General features: G+C 41.2%; 1 protein-coding gene across 12 annotated transcripts in view; it reads right to left on the bottom strand.

Moving 5' to 3' along the window:
- The window catches only part of RASAL2 (RAS protein activator like 2), a 186,776-nt gene that overhangs the window by 45,991 nt on the left and 113,455 nt on the right, over positions 1-27,330 (bottom strand). For 11 of the 12 annotated variants that reach the window (XM_074599510.1, XM_074599512.1, XM_074599511.1 and 8 more), the window contains one exon: positions 7,860-7,966. In XM_074599510.1, coding sequence (XP_074455611.1) covers positions 7,860-7,966 — 107 coding nt within the window. Of the gene's footprint in view, positions 1-7,859; positions 7,967-8,732; positions 9,132-27,330 lie in introns of those variants that run through there. The other variant, XM_074599517.1, reaches the window with a different exon arrangement.

Genomic DNA, 27,330 nt, shown 5'->3' with positions numbered 1-27,330 from the left:
AAACATGTTAGAATGTATAAAACAAAGGATAAAGCACAATAAAAGCAAAGTGGTATTATGTAAATCGGCCGTAGCTTTCACACTAATGCACCGCTCTCTTCTGATCTTCTCATCTCAGCAAGAAAACTAGAACGAAATGAAACTCCAAAAGTATAAACTGATTAAAGGCAGACAAGAGGGGGATTTACAACTGATAGGTTTTAAAGACCAACTATTTATTTTGGAAACAAAAGCAAGAAGGGATTACAGATGTATCAAACAAATAGAATGGAAATTAACTAAGGTCTTCATGCGCCCTGTTACATAAGAAAACCGGGGTGCGATTTAACATGAGAGGCAGCACATTTAACTGATTGTCAGGAGACCTTTTCTAATGCTATCTATAAATCAGCCCGTAGAATGCTCTACCACAAGATATCATACAGACAAATTTTTTCAGCAAGATTAAAAAAGGATTATGTGTTTATATAAGGAAGAATAACATATGTAGCTGCATTAGTCAGGTTTAAAAATAACAAGAGTGAGCAATTATCGTGCTTCAGGACACAAGCTGATCAACAGCAAGGATCAGGAAGATATTTTTCCCCTGATGGGACAGCACTGCAGATTTGGCCAGATAACAGTTTCAACTTTCCAATGAAAAACCGTCAGCTGCCACAGGAGGGATGCAGAATAGGATGAACAAGTTTAAGACCAGTAATAAGAAAACCAAGGAAATGGAGAGGATTCTGCAACACGAACACACTGATAATACATCTATTAATAAGATGTATCATAAGATTGCACGTACTCTGCACGATACGCAAGTCAAAAGTACTAAAGGAATCAAATTTCCAAGTCACTGGGAATCATACTAAAAAATTCATGAAGAAACAAGAGCTACCCAATAGCTGGGGAGAACTACATCAGCTTTTCAGACCCCAGTTCAGCAAGGTGTTTAGCATGGACACGAGTGGGAGCAGAGCCTGGCTGCCAAGCCTGGCTGCCTCCATGGGAGCTCTCCACATCGGGCACTGGCGTAAGAAAAGAGCATCCTTAAAAGCCCGTATCCAGGAGTTAAGGAATAAAGGTCAGAAGTCTGTCCAGAGAACAACAAAACAATGGTGATAAACAACAAATGTTACAAGAAACAGGTTGTGAAGTCAGAGTGTTTAATCAAACAGAAGTTATTGGCTGCAGCTGGTGGAGTAGGTGGAGAAGCGATGGCCTCCAGCCCACCTCACCCTGATTCGAGTGGCTGCATCTTTGTCTTTCCCTCATGTCAGGGAGGAGGCAATAATTTTCATGTCCCCGGCTCTTTATCATAGAATCATAGAATCTTCATGGTTGGAAGGGACCTTTGAGATCATCGAGTCCAACCAAACAACCTACAATCTCTGCCACTAGAGCATGCCCTGAAGTGCCACATCTAGACGTTTCTTAAACACCCCTAGGGATGGTGACTCAACCACCTCCCTGGGCAGGCTGTTCCAGTGCCTGACCACTCTTTCAGTAAAGTAATTCTTCCTAATATCTAATCTAAACCTCCCCTGCCCCAGCTTCAGACCATTTCCTCTGGTCCTGCCATTATTCACCTGGGAGAAGAGGCCAACACCCACCTCTCTCCAACCTCCTTTCAGGTAGTTGTAGAGGACAATGAGGTCTCCCCTCAGCCTCCTCTTCTCCAAGCTAAATGTGCCCAGCTCCCTCAGCCTCTCCTCATATGACTTGGTCTCCAGACCCCTCACCAGCCTGGTAGCTCTCCTCTGGACACGCTCCAGCACTTCTATGTCCCCTCTTGTACAGAGGGGCCCAGAACTGAACACAGCACTCGAGGTGAGGCCTCAAGGCGCACAGCCAGCAAGCAGCCCAACGCTTCAGAATACCTTTTGATAATACAGCATACGTACTAATTAGAAAAATTAATGGAAATGAGCTTTGTCAAAGCTAGTAACGCAAACCTGAGAACTGGCTGCAGGATACCTAAAAAGAGTAACTATGACAAGCGATAAGGTATCAAGGCAGAAGAAAGGGTCCAATGGGATGTGGTGGGGATAGTGGTATGGCTGTTTCTGTTTAACATCTTTGTTAGTGACCTGGAAGAAAAGTTAAACAGCACACTAATTACACTGAGCTATATTAAATTAGGAGGTGAAGCAAGGGCCAGGGAGGACAGAGAAATAACACAAAGGGTTGTGAGCAATTAGAAACTCATAACACTCCTGTGCGTTATGAGGAGTGAACATAAAGTTCACTCCTGTGAACTTTAGTATACCAGAACTTGGAGAATCAATTAAAGGGAACTAAAAACAGAAGAGCAAGAAAAGTGATAAAAGGGCCAGAAGGGCTGATTTGTAGAGGATGCATTAATTAAACTCTGCACAACTTGACTAAGCCATGATTTGGAGGTGAAGAATAGAATGAGTCGGTACATATTTAAATACTATTAAACTGAGGACGACTAGAATGTGACCAGTGTTTAAAGCTAAATAGCTCCCCTACATTAATTGCAGGGGAATCAGATAAAGTCAAATTTACAACAAACATGAGAAAAATGTTCCTGCTGTTGAGGTCCACCAGACGGTGCCACAGACTGGATATACCCATCATCTGACTCAACTCTAAAGTTTGATGTAATGAACAAATGTGCTTTAGCAGAAAGATATTGTGAAGGTTATAGAGCCTATGAACAGTATTACCCCAGAATAAAAATACAGATGAGAACTTGGGGAGCATCCTGGACACAGCCAATCACCCGTTTATGCCTTGTGACACAAAATATCTGCGGAATAATAGCCGGCTTACCTAAGCCATCACATCACAGGCAAATGACACAAAATAAAAGCAGATTCAAACAAATGTGTTATGCTAAGAAGAGCGGAAGGAAAAATGCTAATCTTAACAATAGGGAGGACAGATTTGAGCACAGCCCATTTTTCATGAAGTTGTGCCACGATGCCTCGCATTAATGTAAATCAACAATTCCATCTCTGAGCTGGCGCTGATGCAGAATTAAAAATATGTACTTGTATGCCGTCAGGTCACGCAGCCAGAGAAGATCAGACTTGTCCTAACCTGGCAGCACGACGGTAGCGGAGCAGTGCTCTGGAAAAGCAACAATCTTGCTGACTGCATAAAAGATGAGGCTGGGCAGCCGCGAGATCTCATCAAGCTTTGACCTTCACTTAGGTTGGCTGCACTGTCTTCTGTTCCATTTAGCAGTACTCTTAAAGAGCAAAGAGGCAGACAGTATTTCTATAGATCCAATTATGCTCTTGACTAGAAACAAACCAAGGAAGGCAATCTGTAAGTATCAGTCTTCCCATCATATTCACACAGGGTTCCTATAAAAATAATTTTATTTACTTCGAAGATTGTGTTCTGGCTTTCCTACCTCATTTGCACTTGTTTCTTTGCCTCATTCTCATAATTTTTTTTTCTAATAGCCAGCAGACATGGATGAATCATATATTATTTGTAATAACAACTCACTAAAACCCTACCCCAAAGAAGCAAAAATTGGAGAGCGCTATGCGAGTCTGAAGAGTGGTTTAGCAACTCCTCTCTGCTGCAGGAGGACTGGAGACTTTGATTATCTCGTATTTACCCTGGTCCCTCAAGGCCAGTGGCAGAGCAATGAGAACACACTCGGGTGCCGCAGTGCTACCGGGGCTCAACAGTGCAACAGTAGGGAACGGGATGCGCTGAGACTGAGACACTCTGCCAGGACATAGTGTGTGTGGGAAGGGAAAAGCTGGTTTCTCGCCCACCTATGCGTCACGATGCCTACTCCTAGCCAGTTCCGTCTGCCTTCCTATTTGTTCAGTCAAATAATATTCATTATTAAAAATATGACTTTTCCTATATATGCGTATCTATAAACAGCACACATCTGCCCATATGAGAGAGGACACACACACACTTTCTCATGTCCATTTTCCTACCTTTCGTGCCCTTCTGCTCTCTCTCAATATTCCTCCCAGAAATTGTCAAATGGCAATTAACACCACTGAACCTAAACAGAGACTAATGTTTTAACTGCAGACAAGAATATTTGGGGAAATGGGGAAGAAGAAGAAAGGACAAGCACCAAGAGCCCTTATCTGTGTAGGTATGCTTTGTGCCGTGCATCAGCAGAATTATTCCCCTTGGGGGGAGATAGCTAGAACAAACACATTGCACATGCTGGTCCACGTAGAGGTTAGTCCCGAGAAAAAGTATAACTACTGAAATTCTACTTTTCACACAATAGTGAATTCAAATGTATGTCTTTTCCTCCAGTGCACAGGCAGTGTGGAAGGTAGGAAGGCAAATTTCCTGAACTTTACACGTCAGCCCCTTAAAATAAATCCTTCATTGACCACTGCCACTGAAGAGACTACTTAAAAAATGTCTCGTCAAGGAAATGTTCGCTTAAAGGCCATTATGCTGTTATGAATCAAAATTCCAGATGCTAAACAAATGCCAATTAGCAGTATTAAAAAAACAGATGCCTTGTTCTGAGTGAGTACCACTGCCTGGTGTTTGAAAGGAAAAAAACCCGCACAGAACATGCTGGAAGCCACTGTCCTATTGAGAAGACAGCTTTTAAATAGCTTTTCTGAGAGGCTAATTTAAAAAGCTGTAAAAGCAACTTATTATGAGAGTCTCAGCATAATTTTCCATCAGTATGGAAGAAGGTTAAGCTGTCCCCTGCCTTAAGCTGCTTTCTGTTAGGAATCCAAGCAGCGAGCAGAAGAGGTATGGCACAGAGTCAGGTCCACAGAAAGAATAACTGAGGCAGCGCTACACTGCAGCAGCCTATGGCCCTCCAACCTATCCTGTCGGTGTCAATGTTCGGAAAAACAAAAACGCAAGTTCTCTTATTATTAATTTCCATTATATGTGCAATAAATCCCTGTCAAATAAAGGCGACTTCACACACACACACAAATTTAAAGCCATTATAGGCGCCCCTTACATCCTGCACTCAAAGCTCTTCTCAGACCACTGATCTGAGACTTCCACAAAGCACCCAAGTCATCTCACCTACTTCTGAGAGCTGGGAAATTCTTAATATAAATCAAAGGAAGAAATATGATTCCTCCCTGTCTTATCATTCTCCTATTAGATGTGTGCCAGTCCCCAAAGTTAACAGGGTATTTTATTTCAGTAGTTTTGGCTTGAGCTCATCTGTATTCTTAAGCAATCTGACGTCTAATTGCAGCTTGCTCTTTTTAAACAGATCAAAAGTTGGCATGTTTTAAAACAGGGTGATCTCAGCCCCCACCTGCACCGTAACCTGCTGAAGGAGTAACAGCATATAAATGGGTTATTTGGAGCAAAACCGACAAAGCCAGAAGCCTTGTCCCTATGAGAAAAACAGGAGGATGCATTATGCTCCTGGGTATACAGGTGTCCAGGCAGACAAAGAAGCATAATACCAGCTACACGTGGCACAAATAGCTTCTAGATTTCTCCTGGTTTATGCCCAAGAAAGGCAGCCGTGTACTACTTCCTGAGCTGATTTGGTGGAATCCTAAAAGCCCAATGCACTGCCAGGGAAAACAAGAAACATTCTGCAAAGTTCTTGTTTTGAAAGGGAGAAGGAGCTAAGAGGTATTAGAGAACTATTAGAGAAGAAATAGAGAAACATTAGAACGTTACTTAAAAGATAGGATCAGCATTAAAAGAAATGTAAAAAAATGAGGAAGAACGAAAAAAGAAGCATATAAAATAAATAATAGAGATAGTAATCAAACACTTCTGATACGTAGCTTACAGTTGTTAGACAAAGACTAGGACCATGTATGTGCACAACTAAAGGCTAGGGCAATTACTTATAGATGAAGAGAGAAGACAGAGAATTTCTTATAGATGAAGACGAGAACAGCTAGGACTTTTGAAGGCTCTCAGAGTTCAGAAATCCTCCTGGAACTGTGTGGACCATAGAGCCCAGCATAAAAATTTCAGAACCTGACGTAACAGAACATTCTTGTGATAACTTCACATGCAACTAGACCAAGACCCTTTTTTCCCCCCAAGTACCACCCAGAAAACAGAAGTGATGGAGATAGTTCATAGAATCACAGAATAGCTGAGGTGGGAAGGCTGCTCTGGAGATTGTTTAGTCCAACCGCCCTGTTCAAAGCAGGGTAAACTAAAGCAAGATCCTCAGGACCATGTGTCTGGTCTGCTTTTGAACATATGTCCAAGCATGGAGACTCCACAGCCTCTCCAGCTAACCTGTTCCAGTGTTTGTCAGTCAACCTCACAATGAAAAAAGGTTTTTCTTATGTTTAAATGGAATTTCTTATATTTCAGTTTGTGCTCACTGCCTTTTATCCAAAGAGCCTGGCTCCGTCGCCTTTATTCCCTTCCATCAGGTATTTATACGCATTGCTACGATTTCCCCCTGAGCTTTCTCTATTCAAGGCTAAGCAATATATTCTGCATTAACTGCCACTTCAGATATTTTTTGAACTAGAGGAAAATGTGATTCATGGTCTTCCAATAGACATTAGAAGTTCAGGTTTTGTTCTGACAAGAAAGCCTTTACAGAAGAAGTATTTTTCACAATGAGGATAGTCAACCAACAAACCAAGTTGTCCATCAAGGCTGTGCAATCTGCATCCTTGGAGGTTTTCAACACCTGACCGGAGAACACCCTGAGCAACCTGATGTAAATTGGTCCAGCTTTGAAGAGGGGGATAGATCAGAGACTTCCGGAGGTCCCTTCCAATCTATATTATTCTCTGACTATGAAAAGGAATAAAGTATGGATTCCCAGTATATTCACTGCTTCCTTGGTCCCTTTTTCAATTCCAATAAATCATGAGTTTACAGGTTGCTTTTAACAGTACATATTCGGTACACTCTGACCAACCTCAATCCTTTTATAATTTAAATAGCTCTCATTAAATCCTTGGCTGTTTTTTAATTTTATTTTTTAAATGGTACAATGTAGGATTTAACCAAAACCCAAGTTTCACACACGTTTGGATCTAAAGCGAGCTAGGAAGCGTGCTTAAAAGGGATGAGTGCTATCTAAAGCAAAGCAAGAACACATACACCAAGGAACAGAAATGGTACTCGTATCCATAGAGAACATAAAAAAAAACCCCAACGTTCACTAGATAATTCTTCTTCTGCTTGTCCTCAGGTTTTAAAATAGGCAGATTACTTGCCAGAAATATAGAGGGGGATGAAAATATTTGCAATATTCAAGCTAGATATTTTAAAACATGAACAAACATTGTTAAAAAAATTACTGAGCACCTCATTTTAACTTGAAGCTTTTACCCTCAGCCTAATAATAGAAAGGCCTTTATGCTCTTGGATACACTGACCAAAGACCAACACAAGCAAGAAAATCCTGACTGTAGTTGAAAAAGTCTCATGCAGACTCACAGCCAACCAAACTCACAACAAAAACTGAAGAAGAGCTAAAGAGAATCGACACACCTGCAGAAATTTAATCAGCTTCCAAATAAACTATAAAGCCATTTCAATTTTCCATGTACTTCACCGGCACGAGAGAAAAATAATATGCAAACACCAACCAAAAGGAGCTTTTTTTTCCTAGTCAAAATTGAATATGTAACGCAATCCCTGGCGGCGACTTCAAAAGTATTTATATAGGTCGCTGCCCACATTAACACTGATGTTTCACTATTTGCAAGTTTAGATCAAGGCAATGAAAATAAGCAAGATACAGATCTACCAGAAATCTCCTTGATAATACATGACAGTTGATAGCAATACCTCCTGGTCAACTGGAAATATTAAATGAATACTGGTGGGTTTTTTTCATTCAGAGCTTGGTTTTACACTGTGATATTTTAATCTCCTCCTCCTATTCAATGAGAAAAATTCCTCCTTTACAGGAAAAGCACACTTACTGGCACTTTGAAAGGAGAGGTATTCGAAGCATCCATGGAGTTGGTTTTCTCAGAGGTGCTGGTCCCGGAGATGCTCCGCCTGCGAGGAGATCTCTCTGCTGGGACCTCTAAGGGAGAGAATAAAGAGAAGATGAATGGGTGCCGGGGGGTGGGGAATAGTCAGGTTTTATGCTCTATAGGACAGACGCCTCAGCAAAGTTTCAAGTGCATTACTAAACTGCTAAATTACACTCACCTATTTTTCTATATCTTATTTACTTCCTAAATTACAATGCGATTGCCACTGACAGATTCAGGGTTGCGAATCTGACTTGACTGTAGGCAATAGGCAATTAAAATTAAAAATGCTGGTAAAGATCAATACCCAAACATATTTAGTATTCTATTACTGTTTGTGAGATAGTATTCAGAGAACTTTAATATTTTTTTTTTCCCCCAGAAGCGATGCAGTAATTAACATAAATAAAATCAAGACATAGGGAAGCTCCATTTTAGTCACAGCTGAACACAATTTGACAAAGGTCAAAGTTCAGTCTTATATTACTTGCTCAAACCATGCAACCAGCAGAAGACTCATAACTGCCTGGGTAATATGGCATATATATCTCTGCAGATAAAAAAAAATAGGTCAACTTCTCTTCGTTCTGCCAATATGACCTTACTAAGATACGACTTTGGCATCTTAAATCCATGCAGACAGATCCGATGAGCACAAATATTCATAAAAGATGCACTCCTATCTTTTTCTAGTATAAATACTAGAATAATAGCATAATAAAGTATACACACTATTAAAAATCTCTACATGAACACACATATACTGTACATATATGCATTTTTAATATAGAGCTAGATACACATACATATAGATACCTTTGTCACAACTGCTGCCCATCTCCAGCTCAATTGCCAGACTTAGAGGAATCCAGCTTCACAAAACATCCCCCAACATGGGGAAGGAAAAAAAATAAAAAATCACTTCCTAGCAGAAAGTCCATTGTTATCTTCTGAATCTTAAAGAGAAGGAGTAAGCCGTGACTCCAGACAGTGACATTTTGACTCCTGCCGTTTTCCTTTCAAGAGACAGATGCAGCTTAAACTTCCCTTTCTGGCTGCCTGGCCCCGGGGACCCGTGCTACTTCCACTTCAGGGAAAGCTGGGTCTCTCCGTCCCCCCTCCCTTCCCATGGCTTGCAGAGAGCGAGCGAGCCAGCGAGCAAGTGAAAAAGAAGCACACAGGACTGCAGCTATTCAATCAATCGCTCCGACTGCACATCCTCATTAGTTACTTTCAGGCTATTAACAGACGCCCAACTGCCGTCTTCCCTCCGCTACAGAAAATTTCACTGTATATCCTGATTCACGGCAGCAAAAAAAAAAGGTTTACTGAGATAGACAGCCAGCTGGTGCCACGAGAGCAGTGTTTTCCTCAATATAACCAAAGGAAAAAAAATGAGAAAAGCCTTCTTCGGGGATAACATTACTTGTGATGTCTTTGCACGCCGGATTTTGATTTCACCAGTTATAATATGCATCTCCCATGGATGCTTGAAGAACGACAAAATGGAGCATACTGAAGGAGAGGCAAGAAATCTGGACCTTGCAGCATTAGTGTTTCACACTGTAGATATCTATCTTTTAAAAAAACAGACTGCTAACGTTCAGTCTCTCAATCTGCACGTAACCCTCGATGGGGAAAGAACTGCTAAGAGGCAGAACAGCCTCCTGAACTGGGCGAAGTCTAACGCACAATGTAGGTACCACTGGAAAACAGGCAGGGCACAGCCGCTTGCTGCCGACCATGAGGATGATGCACAAGCCCTACTCACACCAACTGCGCAAATCACGGTCTGTCAAAGCTCGCAATAACCGTGACAGAGCAAGTTATTGCTCTAAATCGGGGAGATTCCTCCTTCGGCTGATGAGCAGCATTGGGGCACTGTCTCCTACAGCTACGGAGCCGCTGCCAGTTCCTGGGCGGCGGGGGGAGTCCCTCTCAGGGCACCTTTAGAGAACAAAGCGCTTGGAGCAGGGCCAGCGCTAGACCAAGGTTTCTGAGTAACGGGCAGCAGCACCGTCTCAGGAGCCTTTGCAGAGGCTGCTAGTTTTATCTGAAGATGCGCTTTTTTATACTGCCAGCCTCCTCCTCCCCCCACCTCTACGAAGGAAAATTTATTTTCTGTAGCACCTGTAAGTATTGCTCTCCCAAAGAGAGCTGTGTTTCGTAGGATTTAAACGGTTGCTTCTGCTGTTCTCACTGTAAATGTAATGAAAGCAAATGGGAGTGATATATTCACTTGTAACGGGGGACTAAAGCAAGCACCTTTTATTTTACATCGAATAGTAATGCATAAGGTAATAGTTTTGGCTTTCTCCACTTCTCACACACAGGAAATCACATCAAAGCTGCTTCAGTAATTTAACACAGTCTGGTAACTTTGCTGAGTCATAAATAAAAACAGGAGCCCGAATTCCCCACTATTTTCAATAATAGGTTCTGCAGGAGGGGCAGTTTAGGGAAAAGTTTAAGTTTAAACCAACCGGAGTTGAAAAGCTACAACAAAGAATACGCCTGGCTCTCCTTGCCTTCCCTCTTCCCCCCACACCCACCCAGCAGCAATTCAAGTTCTCTGCAAATAACCCGCTGAGATTCCATCAGTAAAATGAGTTTCTTTCGTTCTCAGACCATCATAGAAGTGTACCAAATGGGGAAGGGAAAACTAAATATTCACAAGATGCCCGCGTTGAACTAAAAATAAAACTACCTTTCCCTTTCTTCTCCTTCCAAAAAGAAGAGCAAATAAACAATGTGATCAGTCTCCAGGAAAAAGACCACCTAGATACAGCAAAATTGTCGAGATACGTTAACAGGAAATCAAAAGCTAAAGCAGCCTGCTATGATGCCCGTAGAACAGCATTTTTGCTGAGTCGTGTAAAAAAAAAATCCATAGTGTCACCACTAGGCAAAAAATTAGACAGTTCCCTTCCCTGCTCTACAAGCAATGCTGGAGACTACTCTTGCATAATCCTCACCTGCTGTAAAAATCAATGTACCTCTCATTGGCTTTGTATTAAATTACAACTGCTTTCTGCATTGCTCACTCTCGGGGACCAAGACTACAGATAAATCACGTTGTTTCTACGGGTAAACAAGCTGAAATCCTTTTCACCCACTCCCAATTTCTGGGAAGGGGAAAAAAAAAAATATAGGTAGATAGATCTTCCCTTTTTCAACCTTAAAAAAAAATACTCCATGAAACAAATGAGTTGTAAACATCCCTGTGGGACACTTTTAATTTATCCCCTCATACATTGGTGATATGTAGTAATATTTACGTAAATAAATATTTATGCAAATAAATATTTTCACGCTACATATACATAGTCAGTTACAAATTAGCTAAGCCAATTACTCAGCAATGCCAGAGGCCTCCGAAGAGGGAACTGCCCAAGGATATAATGAAGGTAGGTCTCTCTTCACATCTTCATATTGCGCCGCTTTACCCTCTGCAACATGAAATCTTCTTTTATTGACCAGAAGGCAGGTTTGTGTAAAACAGGTGCCACTTACTACAACAAGAAGTGGTGATGATTGACCTCCTCTGAAGGCAACCAACTGTCTTGGCCACAGCGGCGTAGCCTCAGTGACCTCCCATCAGGATGTGGCTCTCGAACGCGATCTGAATTTCCTCTTGCTGGGTGCTCTGGCCACTTGAAATCTGAAACCTTGCTGTTGTGGGAACTGGTATTCTACTGTGAAGCGCTTTTTCTCAGGGTGGGAGAAGCAGAGATGAAACAAACTCCCCAGCTTTGCAGGAGAGCGCTCGCTACTCTATCTCCATTTTTCTGAATTAGAAATGGATTGGAGAAGGGCAGGCAAAACAATCAGGAACAAAGAAACATCCTCAGGGGTTAGAGTGAAAAGAATTAAGTTACTGAACTCGCAAATAAGGTCAGAAACAAAGATTAGAGGGGTGTCTGTGCTTTTGCAAAGGGCAATGCAATGAAACTACTGCAGGGTCTCATTGGAACTTTCATCAAGACTGTGGCACCTGCCAGACGGGGCCTGTGTTCTCCCAGGACGGGCATGGACATCTCCAGATCTGAGCTCCTGCTTATGAAGTCCAGGAGGTGACTCTAAAGCAGCCCCAAAGACCTACCTGGAGATGCAAAAAAGGGGTAAGCAGGCTGGTAAGCACAGCTCGTCTGTCATTACTCGTAAGGGGCTGGTACCAGGCTCTGTCACAGTGAACAACGGATCAGACCATCTCCTCCAGGCTGGCAGGTCCTACATTTCTATAATAAAGTTCTCAGCCTGGTCACTTTCTACACACCAGCCTTTCATCAAGTTGTGACTTTTAGCAGGTCATAATAATCAATCAAAAGTTATAATCAATAATCAAAGCCACAATTTAATCAGTTGTGACTTTTAGCAGTTCATAACAACACATGGCTTAGCACTGGCTAATTATCTGCTACAACATCCTTCACTCTGATGTGCAAGAAAGACTGGGATTTGTGGAAGACTACATTTTCCATCCGCTGAAAAAAAAAATAATCGTACTACTGACAAAAAATTAATATTTCTTTCCCAAATCATAGAATCTGTTGAGCAAAATAAAATAAATAATAATAATATCCATCCTCAAATTCATTCTCCAAATATCCTTTGTGCTGTCTTTACTAGGAAGACGGCAGAGTGCTGATACACGTTATCTACCGGTTACGAAAATAAAAGAAAGATATAATAAGATTTCAGGGATTGGGACTTCGTTTTGTTTTGTCTGCACACACCGCGATATGATGGTGCCTGATCTGTGACTAGAGGGGATAGAGAATGATTCATAAAAAGAATCGGTTCATTCTGCCTCTCAAGCCTAGCTTAATTACAGGCATTTGAAAAATACAAAACCAGTTCAATAAGACCAAATACCTACCCGGGACTAAGTGTTCCCAAAGACTGCCTCTCAGGTGTGCTTGTATTAAAAACTTCCCCAGCTGAAACAAAACCAAACCCCACCCAAATATTTTCCCCCCCTTTATACAGCTACCTTGGCACTCCCCGGGAGAAAATGCTAATTGCTGCTGGTCAGAGCATTACCTGAACAATCAAACAGTCCTGCAATTAGCCTCCTGTCTGAAGGAAGGATCAATAAGCTACACATACTATACCCCCTTTTTTAAGCAAAATTTGTCATTGTTTTAAACGTTGGAGCCTTCAGGCAGCAACAGTTACCACTGTGGACAAACAATCTAAATATTTACCTTATGCCTGTGCCATTTTAGAAATTCATCTGCCCGGACAGGTTATTATAGATGTCAAAGATGGCAATGCCTAGAGGCCTCTTACCAAGATGCAGCATGGTTAGACTAAATACTGAACAGACACCATCCCTGCCCCAAGGAGTCCGCAGTCTTAACCTGAAACACTGTTAGAGCGTGGTAAACCTTACACGGGAGGCAGGAGGGGAGAAGGACGTGAAGAAAATAAGACATGCGAATTAAGTAAGCTTCCCTTTGTGGGCCTCTGGGGAATTATTCATTTTTAAAACAAACTTATACAAAAGTAATTACCCCGAGATAAATAACCGAATCCTAGGGGGTGAACATAAAACAGTATCTTGACGAAAGATTTGGTAAAAAAAAAAAAAAAAAGTCTTAGTTATTGAAGATTGGTAAGAGACAAGAAGACGGAGAGATAAGTGTTTCTCTCCAAGAGGACAGACGAGGCCCTGCTGGGGATGCGGCAATGGAATAGAAAGGAATAAAGGCTTCCAAGGCCTCCTTCGGCACTATTTTCTACTCTGTCAAAAGGCCAATTAGTCTTACAGATTAACTACAAAAGAAATACAGAATAAAACCTGCAGCACTTGACTCGTTATGACTTAGTATTTCTTTTACAAACATACTTAAAGAAATAATAGGCTCAAGTCTAAGCTTGGAAGGGTTGGAGCACTCATGGGTTTGCTGCTGGCAGCTAGTTTTTGAAGATGTTATTCAGAGATGTAACCACCAGTGGAGTGCTTTACTAGAGAGACAAACAAACAGAGACTCAATATCTGTTTCACGGACACCAGGAACTACAGAGCTTGTTTCTTACTTTTACAAAGACAGGACACTAAAACTTTGAGCTTGTAGGACAGGAAAACAAGCCAAAACAGACATAGTGCCTTTCTACTCTGCTACATTTTTATGAACTATTTTCATCGCGAGCTGCTGATCATCCACCACACTGTAAAAATAATGTAGGTGGCTTGTTTGACCCTGATGGTCTTGTCTCCTCCTATACGCATATATTAAAAAAACCCAAGCAACTAATATACATATATATGTAATTAAAAAAATAAAAATGTTTTATATACATGAATGAACGTCCATCGAGTGGGAATACTCAGCTTGGCTGCTAATTCAAGTACTTTGATTCCAAACAAACTACTGTGTTGAGCCTATTTGAGAGGGTGTATCTAATTCACTTTTAGAGCCTTTTAAAAATAAATAGGCATTTCAACAAGTACAAAAACTCAACATGCTCCAAGGTAGTTTGTGATATATCAGTAGAGCATATACATTCAGTAACAGTATTGGCATTCACAACTCTGTTAACCCAGTAGAGGCTATTTTTGTCTCATTGTCTCTTTAGGGTTGTTTCAGCATGCTCACGTGACAGCACTAACGAGAAAGAGATGTCGTTGGGTGCCGTCAGTATTTACTTATGGGTTTCTTCTACCCTGGTGAAAATACATACCAGCTGACAAAGTTAGAGACATTAATAAAAAGAAGGAAGATAGAAAGCAGTAGGAGATATCTAAGAAGGAACAAGGAGAAGAAGAAATGTCTGAACAGCATTTTTCAGATGAGTACTATCTAATGAAATAGGAAGCCTCATATAAAAATAAATCAAAATGTTAATGTTTTATCTTGGATTAAGCATTCTCTCTCATTTTGCTCACTTGGGGAGAATTCAGACTTGGGCCCAACTCGCAGACTCTCATGAAAATTTAACTAAATGCCTATTTAAGAAGCTTAGGGTAAAAGCAAACTCCAAAACCCTGATCTGTTTTAAGTCCTGAAGTCCAAGTTCATGTTCTGACTAAAATACGTTATGCAAATTCTACAAGGTATAACTTAACTGAAGGTTGCAGATATAGCTTTTCCACATTTATCAACGCAACTAGACAGGGGGAGAGAAACCACAAGATGGTACATCAGAGAGAATGCAACCAAGTCACGGCATGCTAAAGTGTACAAAAGCTCCCAAGCCTGGAAAGGGAAGTACAAAGGAAACTCTGCAAAGCTCACTGGCTATAGAACTCCATCATCAAACAACCGCTAGATACCAGTTATGATCAAAAACTCTCCCAGTCCATTAACAGGGATTTTAAAAGAAGATACTGTGCTTTACTAGGAATTGAGACGATCAGACAAGTCTTGCAAGATGATCCGGGTAAATATCAAAGATTTTTAATTTACAGACAGGTAATTCTGTTGGTGTTAGACACTCGCATTGTGCTGGCATGTAAAAAAAAATTGTAATTGAATTAGTGCTCGGTTCAGAAGGTGCATAGCAGGCAACCTAAATGACAGTTTAAATCACTTAAAAGGCATTTAAGTCATTGATTCCTAAAGGACTTTGCAGTCTGAAAGACAAGACCTAACATGCAAAGCAGATGAATACGCAGATGAGGCTGGAAGAATGGACAAGAATTTCATAGGAGATAATAATTTTTGGCTTTCAAGTACTGATTCTCACATTTTCGTTTTGCAGAATGTTCCGAGGAAGCTGTATGTGGCATTTAGTGAGCACAACATCAGCTGTTATTAGACTGATGCATTCGCTTTGAGGCAGAGGAACGAATCCTCCAGCTCTGAAAACGTGAGTCACAAATGAAACAGATGCATGTCCCTAAACGGTTCGACATATCCTCTGCATGATGTGTGTGGCCATACAAAATTTGGAATAGCTGCCCCTTTTTAACCTCCTCATGCATCGGCCTCTAAAACCTCCTTTAACGGTTGACTCCATGCACAGCAATACAAATTGCCTCGACAAAGCAGACACAAGGAGCTACTGCACATGACCTGGAGATGCTGATGTCCTCGTTAGCTCCTAATGATCTTGGACTGCCCCTGCTAATTCAAATTACCTTGTGTTTGCTGCAGAGAGATTGCACACAGACAATTAACGCAGATCAGCTGATGCATGGTAACTTGTTCCCGCAATGTAATTTGTTTAGAGGCTTATGACTTAGAAACACATTAGTACGATATCAATATTTATTATCCTCATTATTAAACAACAGCCTTGAGCCACGGCTTTCAAAACCAATCCTTTTACTCTCTGCAAAAGAGCTGCGAATTGAGGCATTCTCAAAAAAGCAATCCTTTGCTCTGGTTATTGGGATATTCTCACAAGTGACTGGCTCTTAGACATATCGCAGCTCAACAGCTCTTGTCGTTCCTCTCAAGGGGCCAGAAGGCTGCTCTAAACTTCAGCACCTCTCGCTCACTGTGGCAGGATTTTGCCCCTAAGCAATAAGAATTATTGTTATGGACACACAAAAAGAAAAAATTCCAATGTGCTGTAGACATCCAAGGGATGGCCCCAGAGTTAAGATATCACTTGGGAATCGGTATCTCTTTAAGATAAAAGAAAAACGATAATTTAAGTACTCGGATGCAAAAACCGCTACCTTAAATAGCTCAGGTTTGCAACACCCTCAAGACTCCACGTTGAATAAATATTTCCTGATGTTTCTGGGGTGAGGTTTAAGAGACATCTTGAGGATCTCTTGGTTTGGAACATGTGAACGGCAGTCTCTTGAAGAGCAGCACCGCTGCCCAGCCCATGCGTACTCTTGTCCCTGTTCACATCGGGTGTGATATTCCCACAAAAGGGCACAGCACACAGCAACGAAGTGTTAGCAAATCAAAACAGACTCTGTGGGAGTCCCTTATTTTCCTCCCACATTCTGTACTGTTCTGGACCTGACAACTGAGAGAACTGCTTACCACAGGGAGACTAGAGTAAACTCTACTGAAGAGAGCCCAGCCACACCAGGTACCTGCCTACGGTTTGGATGAAGGACAACAAAACTGGGGAAAAAATAGCATCTGGATTGGCTGTCAGCTACTTGAGTGACAGACAAAGATCCGTAACGGTGACTACTCTGACTTGGGGTGGGGGGACAGAGGTATTATAGCAGATATTATAATAGTCCATGGAAAGGAAAAGGGGCACACATATCCAAGCAGTCCCTGTGAGCAACTCAGTACCTGGAAATTATCAACATAGAAAGAAAACAGACTGCATCCTGAGAACAACAGAAACCATAAAGGAGAGAGATGGAATGATTTGTGGAGAGGGGATTAAAAGAACAAAACCAAGTAACAACAGTTTGACACAGCAACAGCTCTAAGGAAAAAAACGAAGCAATAATCAGCTGCTATGTGTGAATTCTGTTTAAAACATTTTCAACCTCTTACTAGTATTTACTATAAGTAAAAGAGTAGTTTCAATTTTCCACCTGAGTGCAGTTAAACTAATGTGCAAGTACCCAGAAATAGAGCACAGGATTGCTTGATTGTGCCTCCTGGACTTAATTTCTAGGCTAGAGAAGTATCTGATCCCTCAGCTGAAATTTTCATTCTAAATGCATCCAAACATTTCTCTTAAAAAGAAAAACTTTCAGCAGTCTCCTCTGATTTTTCTCACTACCATCACACAGTTGAGAAGTTGTAGGCAAGCTGACAGAAACGAGGGGAAGTAGACTGAACGCAGTGATCAGCTGGGTCAAATGGCAGAGAGAAGGAGAACAGACCAGTAAGTAACACTGTTCAGTCCAGAAACTATTTTCTGCGTAGCACATGCCCATTTATAACTTGACCTTTGCCCAATGCATTCGCAACTATCTCAAACAGATCGTAACCAAGTTTAATTAACAATTGCATACCACTTAAAAGCTTTTACAAAGAAAAAATGTCAGTTAACTGAAAGGCTGAAGAAATTAAGCGCCAGTGAAAGTAGTAAAGGCTTCTCAGTAAAGTGTTAAAAAGTAAGAATACAGTTAGTACCCTACCGTACCAAGAAACGAGAGAAGGCTTTTCTCATCTTCTGTGCTGCTATCCAGCCATTCGGCCACATCACCAGGAGAAAGAAGACTCATTCTCCAGCCAGAAAACTTTTCCATACAGAAAACAGTAAGTGAACGAAGCAGGGCAGGAAGGGTAGGGAGGAGCTGATGGTCTTGGGATTCCAGTACTCCAGTTATTGTCTACACGGACAACACGAGAGCGTGATCCTGCCCTGTTCCCTCAGCCCTACATCTGACAGCCCCTACTGACAAAGCAGGCATGGGTGGGAGCAGTAAGTGGGATCTGTACTTGTTGTCCCTTTGTGCCAGGTTTCAGTCCAAGCAGGAACAGAAAGAAAGCAAAAAAGGGGTGCAGGGGAAACCGAGGTTTCAAAATCCAGAAGAGGCAGCAGTTAGGATAGAATCAATTTAAGTAAAAAAGGAGAAATAGGTCTCAGTGCTGAAGAAGCTCAAATAAGTCAGCACAACAGCTCACCAGCTAAGTGGAATATATCCCTACCATTCCTTATAGTGTTGTCTTTGTAGGCTCAGGTGTAATGCTTTATGCTAAAAGAAAAAAACAGCAAGCTTAGAGGCAATTTAAATACCCTCCCCATTACTGAAGAGCCTGCATTCCCCTCTTTACAAGCCCCTTCCTGCTCCAGCTATTAAAACAGCATCCCAGCCTTCCTTACAATGAATTTGTTCATGCAATGGCAGGTTGATCAATCTGTGAATAGGAAGCTCCCACCCCTCCCTCTCCCCTCCTCCTGCATGGCGGCGGCATTGATCGGCAATAATGGAATCTGCTTCTGACTGCCAACAGCAGCATCAGAGAGGGGGGAACTGCTCCTCTTCCTCAGCGCGAAGCAGCACTCGCAGCCCCGCTGGGCTTCAGCCTCCACTGCAACAGGGCACGTGAGAAAGAGGTATGGGGAGAGCAGCGTTCTTGGGGGTTCAAACAAGTCAAATGCTAACGGTCGGTTATTTATTTAAAAAAAAAAAAAAAAGATAAATGGGAAATAATTCTGCTTTGTCTAGACAGCGAGCTTGCTCTGCACAGCTTTGCAAGGAAGACTTGTCGTTGTGACTTTATGAAGGGTCACATTTAATTGTACGGGATTTATAGCATATGATTTATTCTACACAAAAGAGCATTTTACAGGTTTACACATGCATGAGCAGAGACGAATCCCGGTAAGTGAGGGACTCCTGGGCCCCACAAATCAAAATTGCCTTTGTCCTCAGGGGATGGAGCTGATGCTCCGATCAAACTGCACTCTTTAAAGAGACAGCTGCCTTTTGTTCACCATTTTCTGAACCTGTCCTTATTTTAAATAATTTATACAGTTGCCAATCCCTATTACAAACTAGGACGCTTGCTGACCACTGACTAAAACCCAAGCCAAACCAGCAACAACAAAAAGCCATTAGATCAGCAAAGCGAAGAATTAGATACCGACCAACAAACTAAGGAAAAAAAGCTATCAAGTCCCAGCAGGGAAGAAAATTCCAATTACTACGACAAACTGTAGCAAGTACTGCTTGTGCAGGACAGATATTTTCATAAAACACCTGCCAAGCAGGGCAGATGCTATACAGAATTCACAGTTAATGAGGGAAGACGGGACAGGAGTGAGATACCGAGCAGCATGGAAGACTTAGCCAAGCAGTCCTCCTGTTCACACTGAAAAAGTTCATGCCTCCACCCCCAATATGAACAGAGTGCTAAAAAAACCCCAGAAACATTTCCTACGTAATATAAAATCCGACACTACAAAGGCATCAGATGCATTTCCCATCTACGCAAAAAAATAGCTGATTTTTTTTTTTTTGGACAAAATGAGCTTTTCCAACAAATTTTACTGTGTGGGTGGGAGGATCACATTTTGTCCAACTTCTACAAGTAGAATCTTCTTTGTGCTAAGACTGTGCAAACTGATGACGTAAATCTACTCGCACTAAGAATGGAATTAAAGAACTTTTAGAGAAAGGATTATGTAGCTATTTTCTTCTATCTGGTTAGACAATATGAAACAAAAATGTCATCTCTTGCCTTTTACTTTTCTGTGAAACAAGGATGGTGCCCAAAACCACCTGACCGTCCTTCCATTAAAAACTGGTTTAATTTGCAATATTAACTATCAACTCCATAAATAATAGGTTCTAGAGAAAACAAAGTTAAGAGTATCGATTTCCCATGAATGCTTACCAATTTTGCATCCTTTCAAGGAGTACAGATCGTGTATAGATCCTGTTTTCCTCCCTAGCTGCCTCGTCTTCTATCATAATTTAGCTTTATTCATCCCTTTCAGTTCATTATAATGTTCGTGAAAACAGAGGAAGTATATTAAATACCAAACAAGAAACTGGCTTACTGGCGTATTTTAAAAATATGGGGACATTAAAAACTTGGTAAAAAAAAAAATGGAGGCAGAAGCGGTGAAGACTTCAGTCAGGGAGCTGTAACTAGGACCTGAAATGGCAGTAGAGTTTTTCATATGCAGACCTCTCCTGGGCGTTAACATTCCTGGGGCAACATACAGAGGGGGGGACAAAAACCTGTATAAATACTTCCCTACTATTTATCACCTTTTTGTGTGGTTTAACAGGACACAACATCACACAAGCAGGAAGCTTGTCTGCAATGGACTGTCAGAAGGTGGAGATATGCATGAGAACAAAAGCATGAATTGAAAAGCCCTTGTAAGTCAGTCAGTCACAAACACACACCTATTAGAAATCCAGGAAATTTAAAGCAATAGATAGATGCAGAAGAACCACTGACATTTAGAAACACCAAATCCATCACATTTAAAAGTAGAAATAATGATTACCGCCATCTAATCTGACTTGAAACACCTTCAGAACATCACCCAGTGACTCTCATCCATTCATTGCATTATTTCTAGTTGAACGACGACTCATCTTCCAGAAAAAAAGAATATCCGATTGTAAATAGAGACTGCAAAGACTTAAAGAACCGCTCTGTTCCCTTGGTAAGCTGTTCCAATGCTTAACTCCACTCGTGCTTAGCAATTTGCTCCTTAGTTCCAAGAATGAATTTATCCAGCCTCATCTCCCAGACACGGGGCACTGGCTGACATTTGTAAGCTTTGATACTCCCCATTATCAAAATTCTGGTCTCAGAAATGTCCTGCCTGTTTACATCCTTTGAAAACCTAGTTTCAAACAATCGCTTCAAAAATATCTCGAAACTCCTCTGCAGCATTGATTTTAATTTTTAAACCTTTTGCTGTGCAAGAACACCAAAGATTAAAGTCGCCCCACAACTGCAGGAGGGATATAGTACTGGTCTCCTACTAAAGCTTGCCGTGGGCAGAAGAAACACCGTGAACAGCTTCTTAAATTTGTCTCCATCTTAAAGCGGGTCTTGTGCTCCAGAGCTTACCAAAACCTTTCAAAAAGTCTTGTCCAAATTTTCTAGGACAGCCAGTTTTTGCCATAAGCTTCAAATACGCATGAGAGGAATATTCAAAACATGACTAACTTATTTTCCTGCTGTGAGATCTACCTATACTGGAAAAAAGTTTGTTGAACCAATACAAATACAGATACAAATTGCTCTGTCAACTATAGTGGAAGTATGCAAAATGTGAAAATACAGAAAGGTGGGAGAGATCAGCAAAGCAGGAATAAAAAAACCTCCAAAACCAGGAGTGAGAAGTAGGTAATCTCTGCCTTGAAAGACTGCTGTTTTCCAAAATTAGCACCAGTAGCTGTACAGAATAGCAGGTGAAAACATGAGAAAACTCCTTCAAAGAGTTTGGGTTCGCATCCCTCACCCCTCAGTTCCAAAAGCAGATGAGTCCATGAAGCTGATAATTAAACCCTATGTTTTGGAACCTCCGATATAAAACTCGTATAGATCCCCAACTGGTAATTCCTTGTATTACCACCAGCAAATGGGCTTCGGCTCCTTCCTGCGGTTGTCAGAAATGTCACCCTCCTACAGTTACAATTTTGAAACCTATGAAGCTAAGCAGCTTTGCCATCCTGTGGATTTAAAAATTAGCATTCTTGATAAGTGAAACTACAAGGAAGCACAAGTGCTCAGATTTTGCTACAGGAATGTTAGTCAATGGTAATTCATAATATATGCAAATAATAGAGCACAGATGCCTTCTGATGCAGATGCTTTGTAAGCACAAAGTTATGGGAGTATTATAAATCATAACATATTAATGTTCCCTACATGAGGCACTTAGAAGAAGAGGAAAAATGGATCTTACTTGCACTAGGGACAGACTGACGGACTGATGGATGGATATTGCTATAGTCAGTAGATAATGTCTTCACAGCGATATACATTAGACATTGTACACCCAAGTCATTCTTATTAAAGCTCGTTTAGCAGTGAATAAAGACAGGATATTTGCACACTTGAAAAATGAAATGCTCCCTTCAGGACCAGGGCACAGCGGGTAGAGAAAGGGCAAATTTTTTCACAAAAGCAGGCAGGCAGAGACACAAAACAGCTTGCTGAGGCTGCAGCGCTAGTTAATCCACAAGAAACAATAAAACATCCGCTGCTCTAATTCCTGGATCAATGTCATATGTACCAGACAAAACTACTCACCTCTATACCTGTCCATTAGGAAATATGAAAAGTTATCCAAGTCATGTTGCCCCAGAAAAATGCAAGGCAGTAATAACCTTCCAATCTTATTCAACGCCATAGCAGAGAACAAGCAAGCTAGCTTGAAAACAAGTTACCCAGACATGTAAAAACGTCAATTCTATATGCAAAAGGCTCCATTTCCTGCATTAAATAATTTTAAAAGCCGATCTGTAATGAAAGTCATTTTGCTTTGAGAAGTGGTGTTACAATATAACAGCCTTCTGAGCACACTGTAATCGAGTTTGAGGGCATCCAGACGGAAAAGGCCGAGTAACCCATTGTGTATTACGGAATGGTGGTGGAAGGGTTCACCATTATTTTGTGACACGGATAACATTTTGGCTTAGGCTACATAAGCAAAACCAGCGTGCAATACCATGACACAATCCTACGAACGAGCTACAAGCAGCAGAACGGAATCATTCTGTGGCAATGTAAATCAATAGCAGATTTATGTCAGATATGAGAAGATGTGGATAGCCCTGTGGGAGCATGGTGAAGTACACAGAAAGCCCTTTCTATCAGACAAAAAACAAAAAAAAAAAAGATGGACGCTCATGTCTCTCTTTAAGCCAGTCCATTCCATTGTGGAAAATGAAACCATGCTGATGAAGTACCAGCCCACACATACACATTATCGTCTAGTATTTTATCCTTTCAGATTGCTTAATGAAGTGATTTTAGCACAGTCAGTGATCTTCAGCGCTCACTCTCAACAGCTCTTATCCAGCTGAAGATGACAACCTCTACATGCCACAGCACTGATGCAGTATTATCTTTTTCCAGGGTAATAGTTCCCCTTACTTTCCAGGGTGAACGCTGCTAGCCTCCCAAACCCAGCTGAAATCAGAGATACTAACCTAGTGGTTACTCAGGAGGGAAGCAGAGCAAAGAATTTCCTAAATAACAATTGCTGGAGCAGCGAGGAATCCAGGGGTAGTGGAAAGCTGTACCTGCTGACAGCCTGTAAAGATAAATAGGGACAGAAAGGCTCAAAATGAAGGTGAGAAAAACAATAAAGCTTGAAGTTCCGTAGTATATGATAATACAGGCAAGAGCTCCCTTGTACAAGTGGCATTTTAAACAACGTCAGGAAGCTATTTCCACTCTTAGTTTCGACATGGCATTGGAGAAAAACAGATCAGCACCCAAAATGAAAATTTAAACTAAACCCAAAGGGGCTAGCCTTTACAAAGCTCTTCCATGCCCACTGAGCCTCCCTAGCAAAAAACATTTGGCCTCTTGGCTGGCTATTCATGCTTCACCCCTCCCTAGCAAAAATCATGTGGCCTCTTGGCTGGCTCTTCATACTTCACCTTGAGGGAAACTAAGTCTAGTCACAGGCCTCGGACAAAACTCACGTAAGTCAGTTTACTTGGACACAAAGTATGACACTTACCAGCACAGAAGTTGGCTTGTACTTCCCTTGCAATATAAAGATACATCTAATTGCCTATATGAATCTAATCAATGCTTCAAAGTCTTTTCCATAATAGCAAGCTATGTCTTAAGAGACCTCCCACTACATTGTGTTCCTTGCTGCATATGAACTATATGTAATAACTTAGAATTACAGACATGCTTTTTAGGTTAAAGAAAAAAAAGCTGACAGAAGCCTATAAGGCTACTTGCTAAGGAGCTGAATTTTAAACGGCTTTTAAAACACACCTTCAATTTTTCCATAACATTTTCCTCCTGACCATCCTAACATGCCATAAACAAGGTGGCTTTTTTTAGAAGGATGTCTGCTCCAGTTCCCTCTTTAGATCCTCGTATTATGTTTTCCTGGCAAAAACGATGCAAAAGAGTAATGCTGTAGGGGCTGGAGATGAATCCTTTGTGTTGGTGACTGTACCTGCCCACAAAATTAAGTCTTGCTGAGTCTAAGACTATACAGCCCTATACTTTTTTCCTCCAGGATTTATTAATAAAGAGATGCTTGAGGAGAGCAGGAAGACTGGGAGTCAAACCATCAGCTGAAGGTCAACACAGGGAGAGAGACACGTACCTGCACCCACATGACAGAGAACCTCCAGCATTGTATAAGGAAAGAAAATTGTCTCTATCTAGAGGCCGAGGAGGTATAAGCACAGAAGGAACCATCATGCTGCTCTTACACAGAAAGATGGATGCAGTCTTAAATGATCATTAAAAAAAAAATAAATCAATGTAATTCAAGAATATGCAAATTGCTGTGATTTTCAGTTCTTGAGCATGTTAACCCTAAGTAAGCCAGTTCCAAAAATCAGAAGAACTAGCAATAGGGAAGTGTTACTACTATAGGTGAAATCGTCCTGTTATTATTGTCCGGCTTTCCCATGGAAAAACACTTAGTCAACATTACAAGACAGTAACCCAACGAGAGGCACTAGGCGCTCTGACACAAATATTTCTGCTGGAGAGAACTACTGGATTTCAGAACTTCACTGATGAAGCAACCATGGTGTTTTTTCCTCGTTTCCACACCAACTTAATTACGTTTTTGTACTCAATCCAACTTCAGTTATCCTCAGCATAGCCAAGGGATTCAGCTTAGTTATGCTGCTAGCAGTACGGTAGTTTGCAAGTATCTATTAAGGACTACTCTAAAAACATTAAGCTAATTTAATTCCAAATTAGGGCCAAGACATTATTTACAGAGTCATCCACTCTGGAGTGCCTTTCCAAACTGTGAGCCATATGCCTCATGTAAACAGACATCTTGTATTAAAGTATGAATACATTCAGCTATAGATTTAACAAGCAGTATGTAAAGACTACTTAATTTCTGATGCTGGTATTCACGCAATGACTTTTTTCCCAAGAATGTGTCCATGAAAAATACCTTCTATATTCTTTCCCTCTAACCAAAAACACTGGGCGTTCCAAACAAAGAGCAGACTTGAAATGCCCTGAAAACATGGAGCTGTAAAAACAAAACAAACCCCATGCTTTCCCAGATTTACCAGGCACAAAGATAGATACGGAAGCCCTTCCTCAGTAACACTGCGAGAGCAACAGCTTGAAATGAATTGAGTCTCGAGCACTTACATTTAAAAAAGGATTCCTGACCTAGCATCTCTGCTAGAAACGTTATGGTAGTTCTAAAGTTATTTAGCATTAGAAATCTACTAATGCTAAGACTGAAAGAAAAATTAAGCAGCCCTGAGAGGTGCCAAACCTTCAAGAATGGATGAAGAGCATAAAAAAGTTCCACATTCAGGGTCTGATTCCCCCTGCCACGGAGCCCAGTTATACCACCTGCTTCACACATCTGAAGACCTGGCCCAGAAATCCAAGAGCTCTTCCATCTTTTGAAGTAGTATGAAAGAGAGATGGGGAGTGACTTTTGACCTTTCATACTAGGAGAACTGAAATTGTCAGTGTCTCAAGCAGTATCAGCATCACACAGTTTTTCTGAACAAGAATTTCCAAGAAATGCAAACTTCAAATATCAGTACAGCTTAAACGTGACCAAGATGAAAGTTAAACAAGAATGAACAATATTTTGTAGGGCTACTGGAAGGAAAATAGTGTTTTGGAGAAAGCAAAAAACAAGTGCAAGTATTTGCTGACATTAAAAAACCAAAAAGGAGCACAGCTTCCTTCCCATCCACCATCCCCGACTCACGTCACTCAGACAGTCCAAGAAAAATCAACCTTTCCAAGCAAGAAAGACCCAGCTACAGCTCCGCTGGCTGTACTCCCAAGTCTCTCAGGTATTAAGAAAATGGAAAAAAAAAAAAAGTAATTAACGAGAAACCTCACTGCAGGCAGGCAGTAAGCTGAAGTACCCGCTCCTCTCTGCCCTGTCTCTAAAGGCACCCAAAGTCTTGCTTAAGTGCTTCAGATACAGCACCGCTGCTATTTTACAGACAACCTTATAGGCCCTTCAGATTTTATCTGTTCTAAATCATTATAAAGGAGCTTTATTAGAAAGACAGACAAGGAGAAGCTCTTAACATATGACAGGTTTATCAGGAATTATATTGGTACACCATGGAAAAAGTATCTTTTAAATAATTCTTCCCAGTGCTTGTCATGTAACCGATAGGGACAATCTGACAGGTTAGTAATATCCTCGAGGCCTCAACTGCTCAATCCTGTGCACTTCAAGATGCTGACGTGCTAGGAATTGTCAGAGAGAAATCAAGCGGGCAGGTTTATGGGGAAAGGGGACACCTTGCAGTAAGCTGTCCTCAAAGTCACCACTGGGACAGCCAAGCACTTCCCCACGAATGCTGCTTAGAACAGGAAAAAAAAAATCTTCTTGCTTGCCCTGCAGGCCACACAGTTTGCACAACTCATGTCTTCACAAGTGTTGAATTTTGCTCAAAAAAAAAAAAAAAAAGGCAAGTGAAAATAATTGATTAAGGCAGTTTTGTTGGAATACTCCCATCATTCACGTCGGCCTCTCCTAATACTTTTTGACCTATTGTTTTTCCTTCAGTATACACTCTCAAGTAGAGCAAGGAAACAGCCAGGAATTGTTTTTCTTATTTAGATTAAGTTATTTGGACGACATCTCCAACAAGCAAACAAAAGAAAGAACAACTTACTGAGGGTTGGGGTTTGGGTGGTGGCTGGCTTGGGGTTTTTTTTTTTGGCCTTCTACGACTAGACGTGATCACACAGATAATAGAGAATGACAATTTTGAGAAAAACAATTTCAGATGAGAGAGAACTGAATGTCTTATCATTCAGCCTGCAACATTCTGGTGCCATCAGAATTCAAAAGACCCACACAGATGGCTTCAAAGTGTTTTGGGAAGTCATTCAAC

The sequence above is a fragment of the Larus michahellis genome, chromosome 8, assembly GCF_964199755.1.
Source record: "Larus michahellis chromosome 8, bLarMic1.1, whole genome shotgun sequence".
Taxonomy (NCBI): domain Eukaryota; kingdom Metazoa; phylum Chordata; class Aves; order Charadriiformes; family Laridae; genus Larus; species Larus michahellis.
This window is presented reverse-complemented; position numbering and strand designations above follow the sequence as displayed.